Raw genomic sequence first — 12,209 nt, 5'->3', positions numbered from 1 at the left:
GGACCGGTGGTTTAAGTCCACGACCGAGATCGTGGCCAGCTGGAGGTTGCTATAAGCACCTCCTGTGTGGGTAACCAAGTTCCACACGGAGTCGATAAAACTCCTTGCACCGCCACCAAGACGTGGGTAACTTAGTTCCACGTCCTGATGACCGCCGACGACGCCGTCGCTGCCGAAAGTCGGGTCTGGGCACGTACCAGACCGGAGTCGCAATGAACGACTCGGAGCTATGCTCCTCAGACACGGTCGGCTCGATGGTGCAGCTGGTTATCAGCTGCTACCACAGGCCGAGGTGTCAGCATTACTGACCCTTGTATGCCGAAGCGCAAGCTGCGCTTGGGTTCCGAAAAACCCAGTGTTTCAATTCACGGCACGAGTCACATGTGACACGATGTGTTCCTGGTTTTTCTGTGACGCACCGCCGTCGCGACTCTGGTCTAAAATTTCGAGCATGGATACTATTGGATGAAATGGAGAATGTGACTCGGCTGTACCCGTGCGACACGGGTGACGTATGGAGTGCGACTGATTTATGGAAAGATCTTACGCCTAACCACAGATGGGCCCAACTGGCTGGAAGTGTGTATCCTGGATGTGTACAAATCCACGATTGCAAACCCGCATTATGTCCAGCCCCCGGACTTTCCCTTACGATGAGTGCCTAAAGCCTGGCGGAAAGTGCAGTTGAGAACGTATCTCAGATTGTACCTCATCTTGCTGTGGTTCAGAGCGACTACTAAAGATACTGAACCAAGATCATCCACTACCAACACCCAAGTCGTGCGCTGGAAGCCCAAAGAGTCTGGATGTCAAGTACATCCTGAATCCTGAATCCTGACTCCAAAATCCTGACTCCAGAATACCAGAATCTTGACGGTTGACCACTGACTATTTGACTTCGAAGACAGTGGTACGTCATCAAGTGAAACGCCATTGAACTACCGCCAAAGAACCCAACAGAACTGTCGAGTCGACACTTTTGAAGCTACGAAGACAATGTACCCAGACCATACTGAAGCGAAGACAATTTGACCCAAGACATAGTGAAATCAAGATAAATCACCCAGAGCCGAGATCTAGAAAGAATTGATAGCTTAAGGCTTACAGCCAACAACAGAGTTTGTTTTACCCCGTACTGCGCAAGTGAATTCGGCCAAGCCTGCCGACGGAAATCCGGAGGACCCGAGACTACGACCGCGATACAACAAGGGGCGCTGCGACCATTAAGGACGGGTCGTCTGTGGCATCTCCACCTCATAACATCAAGTCCAGTTAGGTGGTGACCAGAGGCGCTTCGGCACCCTGGGTTGACCCACCTATTTCATATCCTAGTTGGGTCACTAGCGTGCTGGTGTTTGCCCATTTCATATTCCCTTGCTATTCGAGGTGACTGACTAGCAGTTGTCCCCCGAAGTGATAGTTTAACTGCTGTGTGTATCGACTGACTATAGTATTTGATAGTTTCTCTCTTAATTGAGAGTGGTGCGCGTTTTATACGAGTGTTCAGACTGACTAGGTGTCTGAATTGTAAGACTCGAGTGAGCCTAGCGAGTGACCCACCGTCCAAGGGTCGAAAAGAATAAGTGACGGCTATTTGTATTGTATATAACTCTGTATTTGTTGGCTATTGGTGTTTGGGGTGCATCCTGGGTAAAGGTGCATCCTAAATTTCCGATACTCTGGGTGTGAAATCCAGACTACACTCTGCCATTCTGTCGTTGAGAGTGCATCCTGAAGTGGACGTACGCTCGGCACAACTTCAAGGCCACAAGCTCGGTGAAGTGCCGTTTCGTCAAAGACAAACGAGCCGACAGGGATTCCGCAAGGTACCCACGCCACCAAGAACCCAAGGTTTCGCTTCGCGGTGGAATCTTGGATACTTGTTGACTCCTACAAGTCTTCCCCCTTCAATTCCTGGAGGAGGAATTCCTGGAGCGCGCTATACGAACCCCCCTGGGCGGTAAAGGTTTCATCGACCTCGCCACACATGGTTGATGTCGTGCCTGGCGCAATGTATATCGCGCCCGGTCGCCCAGACCTTAACTGAAGAGGAAGACGCGGGTTGCGCTCCCTGTGTGGGTAACATAGTTCCACACACCAGGTGAGCCCATGGTGGCTTCACCCGACGTGGGTAATATCGTTCCCACGTCAAGTCGCACAGAATCAAACTGTTCCCGGGCTGGAAGAATTCCAGCCGCGGTCGACCCGGTCATCCCGGTGGGGGATCGATCGTAAGAGGGGGAGGGGTTCGGAAATACCTCTCCTCCCAAGTCTCTAGGGAGACTAGCTTCCTCTCGGAAGCTGTTGGTGGCATGAGCCAACAACTGTACTGCATCAGAGCTGCACGCTTGCAGCACTTGAGGCAGCCGTGGTACATTGAGCACGCGGCGTACCTCTGGCGTACGGGAGCACAGCCCCGTACGCCGACGCGGTCGCATGTGGTGATGAGTGCCGTGCATGCTTGTACGCACTCGGAACATCTCAATGTTCTAGTGGTAGCCGTAGTACACGGTGAACCACTGACGTATGGGCTCACAGGCCCGTACGCCATCGTGGTCTTGAACAAGACCGAGTGTCGTGCAGGCTTGCACACACTCCGACCGTGCCCTGATCTTGGCGATGCACGAAGCAATCGCCGGCACCAGAGTGAAGGTGGTAGAGAGTGCATGTAACTCTCCACCATGCTTCAAGTACCGATGGGTACCTCGGTGTCGATGTCCGACACCGAAGCGTCTATGGTACGACGACCTAGACGCGGGGTGGAGCTTGCTGCTCTACCCGAAATGCTCTTAGTGATGAGCAGACTGCTAATGGCAGCCGTCGTATCACTACGACGAAGCACGATGCTTAGTGCTTTGGTCAACGAATGATGTACGGCGCCGATGCTTCACGCGCTCAGCCATGACTAGCGTAACCCATGCGGGTCCGCTATCATGGCAGGAGGTGAGCTGCGAGCTCCCTCCACTCTTGGGCTATGTGATGCCCGGGATGGTGTCGACCCACACAGGAGACACAAGACACACGAAGTGTCAGGGAGGGCCCACGGCTCCTCCCAAGTGAACTGCAGGTGGTTAAGGAGAATCACCGCAAGTTTGGATGCAGTAGCATCCCGTGCCGAAGCACTGTGCGCTTGCTAGCGCTGCAACACGAGTTGCTAAGGACGTCGGCTTCGCGGCCGACATCGTTCTTTGTGCAAGGAAGCACCTCGCAGTGTCCGCCACGGACACAAGTCACTGCGTGACTGTCGAGAGAGCGCGCCAGCCGTGCTGTGGCTGCGCCCGAGAATTCCCAATTTGGGAGTTCCAATTCCCTCCCTTCTGATTGGAGAATAAGGTGTGATTCTCAGATAAGTGGGGGAGGATGTAACGGGGTACACCGACGTGTACCCATGTTACATAAAGAGTGACGGGATGTCTCTCTTTTGTGCCCATGGTACGTGGCTGCAGTTCCAGCTAGAAAGGCGAGCAGGTCTGCTGGGATATCTGTCCACCAGCAGTTGAGACGGAGCGAATGCAGAGCAGGAAAAGCGGTTGTGGTCCGCCTTGACTTTCTCGGGTCCTGGCTCAGCGTCGGCAGCTAGCGACGAAGCGCTAGCATGTCGACCACAAAGTCCTCGCGCGCAGTAGCAATCGGCATCGAGCGCCTAATCCCCATGTACGATCGGGAGCTGTGGTGGTCCTTATTTTGACTTGCACCAAGGAGTGCATTTGGCTCTCTTTCGGCACCAAAGCGCGTGGGTCTTGGAAGAAGTGGTCGCCACGCCCAGCAGCAGCAGCAGCAGCACACTCCCGAGCTACCTGCATGAAGCTCTTGCAAAGTGCTCAGCGGATAAAGTGCAAAGGCCTTGCGGGACGACTTTTGCACGAGCTCAGAACCCTCCTCGGAGGTGGCGAGCACCATCTTGATCTCGGCAACGTGCAGCAGGACCGTGTTAAACTTGTACAGGAGCAATTTGTCCCAGTGGAAACGTGGGGCCCGGAGCGCCCGAGGTTTTAAAGTCGATTGCCACGTCGCCTGCAGCGTTTTCGCAAGTCGGATCGTCGGCGGTGCTGCACTTTCTCGCTCGGGTTTGGCACTGTGGAGTTTTGCTCATTCCACAACTGGAGCCGAACCAAGCAAGCCAAGCCCAAGACGACCATGGTGGCCGAGATTTACTACCGCAAGGCGTTGGCGCAGATGAAGAACAAGCACTCACTGCTGGAGGAGAAGCACGCACTGCTGGAGGAGAAGCACTCGCTGCTGGAGGTCGAGCACGCGCAGATGAAAAACAAGCACACGAAGCTCCAGGAAGAGTACGCCGAGCTTCTGAACGAGCGCTACGATATGGAGGGCGAGAGCTGGTTTTGGATGCTGGAGAAGAAGAGCGTGCAGGCCGAGCTCTCACAGTGGAAGGCCGCATGCGCGTCGCTCGTGAAGGAGGTGGAGAGGAAGGTTCTGGAGGAAGATTACATGGCGTATCTGGCGCAGGCGTATGGCCAGATGCACTGGCCGGTGGCCAAGGTGGCCGAGCTGGAGGTCGAGCTGGAGCGCCAGCTCGCTGAGGCGCACCAGCTAGCCGAGGAGCGGGAGCAAGTGCTGATGGCCAAGGTTGCGGCGCTCGAGAGCGAGGTTGCGACGCTCAGCAGCGCTACCCATCAGATGCGTGCCGACTTCGCCATGTCCCGCCGGTCCAGCGAGGAGACCACGGAGAGACTGACCAAGGAACTCGCAGAGGCCAAGACCGAGACCAAGCAGCACGTCAAGGCGAACAAGACGCTCTGCACGCAGATGACGGCGCTGCAGAACAGCCCAAAGACGGCTGTGGCCAGGCAGGAAACTGTCTCCGCCACCAAGAAGAAGCTATTGGCTGTGGGAGCGACCAAGATCGTCGAAGTGCCGACGCAGACGCAGCCGCGCCGTGCCAACAGGCAGGAGGTGGAGTTGACGGAGACTCTGGTGAGGCTGGAGGAGCTGAAGCTGAGCGTAGAGACTACGGTGCGCTCCAAGAGCACGCCAAAGACGGCAGCGGCGCCTGTGAAGCAGGCGACCAAGTCTGTGAAGTTGCCGGCGCAGACGTTGCAGCAGCCCAAGAAGACGAAGAGCGCTGCGAAGTGCATGCGGCGTCGTGTCCACCAGCACTCAGACACAAGGGCTACATAGTGGTGGGCTCGGCGGAGATAGTCATCCACCATGCCAACACGCATGTCAACTGGCCGTGCAGGAGGTGCCAGTCGCCGGAGCACCCAGCAAAATTTTGCAAAGTGTTGGATACAGAGCTGGAAGTAGCGCTGGATAATCATACTTTGGCCTTGGACGGGAAACTACCATCCAACCTAGGACAATGCAGCAGAGACTACGGGGCGGGATCACAACCAAAGACGATGGAGGATCTGGAGGCGATGCTACGACAAGAAGGACGACTATTCGAGAAGAAACCCGGAACTCAGCGTAACACAGGCGTGAAGATGAGCAGGCGAGAAATGTCACCGAAATGCGGAGTCAGCGCCCACGAGGGGGGCAAAGCTCTCGCTTCCTCAGGAGTGGGGACAAAACATCAAACGCGAGACGTCCAGCCAAGGTGCAGCAACCACGGAGGCTCAAGGAGAATCAACACCCGAGACAACCGAACGGAACTTGGAGCAGAATAGCGGGGTGCAGGAATCACAAGAAGGCAGAGCAGCAGAAACGGAGAGAAAGGACCACGAAAAGGTGGACGCGCAAGCTGGCGAGGCAAAGGCGAATGGCGGTCAGGGGCAGGTGTTCGACCAAGGGGTTGATGTGCAAATGAGCGAGGAGCCGGATTCCGAGCTGCCAGAGCACAAACGCGAAAGCAATGCATCGAGCGAGCGAGTGGAGGATGCTGACATGACGGACATGGAGGCAGAGAAACGGGCAGAGCGAGAGATTGACACCCCAGCCACGGTGGAGACCCGAACAAAACGACAGCAAAAGAAGGCAGCAGCAAGCAAGCTGAGAGGACGATCGCCGACTTTGAGGATCAGACCCCAGTACAAGGGCAATCTCACACTCCAGGCAGAGGACGAGGAACACAGTCAAGAGGTGGGCACAACCATGACCTCAGAGCAAGGGCAGCAGGCAGCGGAACAGGCCAGTAGGAGTGACGTGCAAGGTGGCGCGAGAGAGGCAAAAACAAAGACACGGAAGCAATCGCTCTCCCCTAAACGGAAGGCAGCTGCCAACTGGACCTCGGACCGAGCACATGACATGCTGGCGGAATATGCAGCGGACACGACGCAAAGCAGACCACCTGTACAAATGCGGTCGGCGTCACCAAAGCGGAGGATAACGGAGGCATCCCGGAAAGGGGAAAACACAACGAGGCAACAGTTTATTCATCAGTACATGCAAGCAACACCCGGTAATGCCAATGAAGGTGAGAAGGAGAACTCAAGAGAGAGGAAAACGGAAGCAGGAGGGGCGGAACAGCCTGACGCCACTCAGCCAGAAGCGGCTCAGGCAGAGGAATGCTGCATCATCCGAGTGACGCCTTCAACGGATGTCGGTGCACCACTATCAGCGTGGCTGTCAACTCTAGGGGGCAAAGTGGTCAATGTAGCAGCCAACGGTCACTGTGGCTGGATAGCCTTTTACGCAGCCCTCTTTAATGTCGAAGAGGGGCTCGACTCTGTGTCGAAAGACGTAGCTGGTAGTACGAATCTCCTCAAGAAACAAGTCCTCAATGCAATGATCGCAAACATCATGGACGAGGTCAAGTTACACCCGCAGGATCTGCAGGCGGAGTTACGACCGAGCGGGTGCCACAAAGCAGCAGCCGGAACACACGAGGAACAAGTATGCGCGATAGTAAACCATTATGTTGCCCAGCGGGACAAGTCGGTGAAAGCTCACGTGCCAATGCACTTTTGGACACGACCAGCGCACATTAAAACCATGGCACAACATGCGAGGGAGACCATCTACGTGCTCGACGTGCAGAGCGACGGCCAAGCGAGAATGCAGGCGTACGCATTACATGAGGTTGAGGCTGCTCCCGACATGAAGATGGAGACAGGAACAGTTTGCCCAGTACCGACAGAGCAGGCTCTGAGTCTACTACGGGATCTAGTAGCAGCACGGATAACTCCACCAGTGATGGTGCTACGATGGACCGATACAGGAAACCATTTCCAAGCGGTTAACTACCAAGCGGAGAAGCACGAGCATTATGCGACCAACATAGCTGCTCTATCGCAGAAACGCAATGAGATCCTGATCAACCATGGGTGGAAGGCTCTCGATGCCATCGAATACGACGAGGACAAGACCGGCAGGGCAGCAGCCCAAACCATCAAAGCAGTGCGGAGAGCGGCAAAGGAAGCCATGAGAGAGACCGAACTGCCCACTGGAGTAGAATCTGGATCCAAGGATCGGAGCCCAGATTCAACACTGGAACTGGAGTCAGTCCCAAGCAAAGGACAGGAAAGCAGCAGTGCGGGGGTTCAAAGAGAGCGCTTTATGATTCACCATCCAACTTCGCGGAAGGAAGACCGACCCACGCTGGCAAAGGAGGGAAGACAGGATGTATTACGCGAAGCAGAGGAAGTGCAGAGCACCGAGTTGAGTCAGTCTCGAACCAAGGAAGAGCAACGGGATGCTACGCGGGGCATCTGGAATGCGCAGCAAGCAGAGATGAGGCAGGGGCAGAGTAACCAGGACCTCAAGCTTCTTAACCAGCACAACATGTCCCCGAAGAACACTGACGGCCAACATGCGCAGAGGACAACGAATACCACCGAGGGTGCCGATGCAGAGGGGCGGCAGGGCTCACTGTAAGCTGAGTGGAACAGCTACGACTCAAGCCAGAGTGGGCGACGGCCGAGAGCAAGGCAAGAAGAAGGGTGGTACCGGATCAATCCGAGATTACTTCAGGGGGCAGACGAGAGAGGAGAGGAGAACAGCGGCTATGACAGACTTCAGGAGGTTGAGCAGGCAGCTTAAGCGAAACAAGAAACGTGCAGTGGGATACAACTCGCAAATGCAAGCGCGAAAACACAAACAGGACCGAACAATCGGGGTGACAACAGTTAATGTGCGAGGACTGGCAACGCACATCAGGAACCTTGGAAGCAAACTTCAAGGGCTGAAAGACCAGCATCGAAGGGGGGTGAGAGATATGATATTTTTACAGGAGACACATCTCCACCCGAGTGAACATGACACAGCAGCTCAACAGCATGTTGCCATGTGGGGATTTAATTATACAACGGCGAACAAGTTCTCATTTTGGGCGTCCGGCAATGACAGGAGCCCTGGCGTCCCATTTTTAGTGAACCCGTACGGGGCGGTACGGAATGTGAAAGCGTGGGACGCAGACAAATGGTCCGAATACTTAGTCATGGTCACAGGGGAGCTGGCAGAAAAGCGGATATTATTTGTCAACGTGTACGCACCCGTGCACGGAGCGTCTCGAGTCCTATTTTTCAGAAGGCTAAATCAGCTGACATTTCCGGAAGGTGTGAGCATTATATATGGAGGAGACTTCAATTGCGTGGCAAATAACGGGCTGGATCGAGAAGGAGGCTCTCGCAAGGTGGAACTAGGGGCAAAGGAGCTGGAGGAGTTTGCAGCAAAGCATGGACTTTGGGACGCAGGCTTCTACAATTTCCCGAGAACGAATGGGATCACTGCGAAAAGGGAATATACACAGAGGTGTCATACCCACTTTCATACATCAGCCAGCGGAAAGCGAGGTTCGGCGAGGCTCGACAGGTTCTACGTCAGTACGACCATCAAAGGGTTAGTGAGGGGCTCAGAAGCGGAAGACGCACTCTGCAAGTCGGATCATAGAGCAGTTCTTCTCGAGCTGCACTCGCCTAAGGGCATCATCCGGGTCAAGAAGAGGCCGAAGTTGTATCCAGCTCCTGACTATGTGCTAACTGCAATGAACAGCATGATTGCACAGAGCATTGAAACCCTTGCTGGCAAGCTGAAGCAGGACACACAAGGCAAGGCAGCCACGTCATGGGATGACTTCAAAGTGAACCTAAAAGCGGACATGAACAAACTCAAGACAGCAGCAAAGAAGCGGATGACGGCAGGTTGTAGACAACGTATCCAACAAATCAAGTCTCAGCTTGCGAAAACAGGAATTGGACAATTGTACCAAACCGGGGCACGAAAAGAACTGTTGGTGGCTTTGCACAGGACGCAGGAGGCTCGGCGTGCATTAAATCGACGAATTCTAGTGACAAGAAACGCTTGGAGCTCCAAAGCGTCCACCAAGAGGTTCTTCAGGAGGGTGTGTACAAAATTTGCGGACAACACTATACCTACACTGATCTCCAGGAAGGAGGACAGTACAAGGGATACCCACGATAAGGCCAATATCCTGGCAGAGAGCTGGGAGAACATTTTTCGAGGTGAAGCAGAAGACAAAAGCAACATTGATGATTTTATTGGTATTTACAGCAAGAATTGGAAACAGGTCGATCTTTCTGAGCTGGATGAGGAGATAACAGAGGTGGAAGTGGCTGCAGCAATCGCCAAATGCAAAATAGGCAAAGCTTGTGGGCCTGACCAGCTTGGGAACGAGTGGTACCGTGATCATGCGGCCGCATTAACGCCAATGTTGACTAGACTATACAACGACTGCTTAGAACAAGGGCAAGCTCCTTCCAGCTTTCTGGAGGCATACATTTTTAGCATCGGCAAGGGAGGGGATACGTCAAACCCGCTGAACTACAGACCGATTGCGCTACTCAACGCAGACTATAAAATCTTCACACGGATCATAGCGTGGAGAGTACGCAAGTTTATTAGGAAGCTGGTGAACCGCAGGCAGTGCGGATTTGTACCAGGCAGAACCATCCACGAGGCCATTGATATGCTGGAGGCTGCCAAAGAGATTTGTCGGAACAACGGAGAATTAACTGAGGCTCAGGTCTTACTACTCGACTTTGCAAAAGCTTACGATTCTTTAGACAGAGACTTTCTTATGGCAATTTTGAAGGCGAAAGGCTTCCCACTGAAGCTATGCAGAATAATTCGAGCAACGCACACGAACACAACAGTGCAGTTTCTCGCTAATGGACATTTATCGGACAAAGTGCAGGTCACGAGTGGCATCCGGCAAGGTTGTCCACTCGCACCGTTGTTATTCATCATTGCGGTCGACATTTTATATGATGTCATCGAAAGTGATAACAAGATGGAAGGAATACAGCTTGGGGGAGAATGCACAACAGCACCAATTCGAGTGGCAGGATATGCGGACGACACCGCTATCTACATAGCTCATAAAAACATGCAGGAGGTGGCGATAGCGGCAGTAACGAAATTTTCAAGTGTTTCAGGCTTGAAACTCAACGTGCAGAAGTCGGCGGCAATTAGACTTGGGCTGGAGGAACCCCAGGTTGACGACGCAACGGAGATTGATACGGGAGGAACATGTGCAGGGACAGGAGAGCTGACTGCCGATGTGCCGCAACCAGTAGAAGTTACATCATCAATTAGATATCTAGGGCATATAGCGGGGACAGGAACCACCGTCAAGGTGGCGTGGGAGAAGGCCTTTGCAGCGCTCAGAGTTCGTCTAGTACTAGCAGAAGCGAAAACAAACAGTGTCCAACAACGGGCAGCTATAGCGGCGGCGGTAATTATACCAAAACTGCTATATGTGGCCAGACACGCTTGGCCCACCAAGGCAATTATCAAGCAAGCCGACTGGTCAATCAGAAACTACGTGTGGAAGGCCAAATTTATAGCTCCAGAGCACCCACCGGCTGGTTGGGTGCAATCAGTGGTGGCGGGATAGAACCCGAAGCAAGGAGGACTGGGGATGCCCGACATCAGGGTGGAGCTGATGGCTCTAAGTGCCTGCACAGTGGGCGCATGGGCGCTGACGGCTGATGAGCAAAAGCAGAGGCTGGGGGAGATACTGCAGCAACGTGACTGCGGAGAGGCCGATTTCCTGGTACCAAGAAAAAGCACACCGAAGGCGGAGCCGCACGATACACTGTGGGGTACAGGGAGACCATGGGTGGAAGCGCACTTTCACGAGAGTAATCACCCCGCTAAAGATGACACAGCAGTATTGCAAGCAAGCAGGAGGTCGCTTCGATACGATAACGGACTTTTGACTCGATGGACTACTCACGGCTTGAAAATACACTGCACAGGGCAGGCTCGGCACAACTTAGCGAGGCGGAGAAACGAGAGGCGCACGTCCAGCGGGGAATGCTACACAGAGACCATTGGGGAAGTGATGCTGACGGCACTCTGGCTTGGCAACACGCAAGGGGGTGAAAGTAAATGGGGAGACTACAAACAGCTACTTACCAAGAAAGGTGAAAGAGGTGGTGCAAATTGAGCAGCTTGAAGATGGTGGGGTGCTCTTCACACCGCAAGCACACCAGATACCACTGGAGAGCGGGGTGGCGCACCTATTCAGGGAACTGAGCCTTAATTTATTGGTCAATTACCCGGAAATTCTATTCAACAAGACGCAGAGGAACGTGTTGACGGTCTCGCACCAATTGGAGGACCCACATCACATCTTCCGCTTAACGGACTGCAAGAATAAGCAGATCGAGCACTCATGGGGCCCAACACCAACGAGGCTAGACTGGAATCGACAGCAGGATTCCGTCGACACAGCGATTGCGAGATTCCTGGGGGCTGGAGAGAGATCGATCTGGACGGTACCGCACCCGTGGCTGATGAGATGTCGGCCGCTATGGGCGGGGAAAAGAAGGTGGACGCAGTCGAGGAAAAAATACAAACAACAGATGAACAAGACCAAGAATAAAGAGGCGGAGGAGGTCTGCAAAGGGGCGGACCGGAAGTTGGCAGCAGCAAACGAGAAACTGGCGGGAACCTTACGAAAGGTGTCGTGGACGCAGATCCAACGCATGGAAGGCGTCTCAGCGTACCAGACGCAGAATATCGTGAAACTAAAGCATAACAGGCTCCGGATCTGGGCAGGAGCGGAGCACAAATTCAAATGCACGGTCATGAGATGTACAAACGCAACAACTACTGGAACCACACATCTAGTGTGGCAATGCCCGGAGGCGGTGCAACTATGGACCATGATGCTGCAAAGATGGGGGCTCGCCCAATGTGGACAGCGGTGCACGGAACAGGAACGGGAAGCGGCACTCACGGACATTTTCAGTTTCACGCTGCGCATGCTGCCCAGCTGGCTGGTGGAATGGGGGCGACTGGGGAATTTCGAGCCCTGGAGAGATGTACGAGAGGTTGCATCGGAC

The 12,209-nt window shown here is 54.1% G+C and overlaps 1 protein-coding gene across 1 annotated transcript; it reads left to right on the top strand.

Annotated features, from left to right (window-relative positions):
- Positions 1–7,455: 7,455 nt before the first annotated feature.
- On the top strand, positions 7,456–7,773 carry KRP23_5654 (uncharacterized protein; the record flags this gene model as incomplete). The annotated part of the gene is made up of 1 exon (XM_067890746.1): positions 7,456–7,773. The coding sequence occupies one exon, from the start codon at positions 7,456–7,458 to the stop codon at positions 7,771–7,773; it is 318 nt and encodes a 105-aa protein (XP_067747267.1).
- Between the last annotated feature and the right edge of the window lie 4,436 nt (positions 7,774–12,209).

This window comes from Phytophthora ramorum (assembly GCF_020800215.1).
Source record: "Phytophthora ramorum isolate Pr-102 chromosome Unknown Phyram_PR-102_s0004, whole genome shotgun sequence".
Lineage (NCBI taxonomy): Eukaryota > Oomycota > Peronosporomycetes > Peronosporales > Peronosporaceae > Phytophthora > Phytophthora ramorum.
The sequence above is the reverse complement of the archived record's forward strand: the minus strand, read 5'-3'. Positions and strand labels throughout refer to the sequence as shown.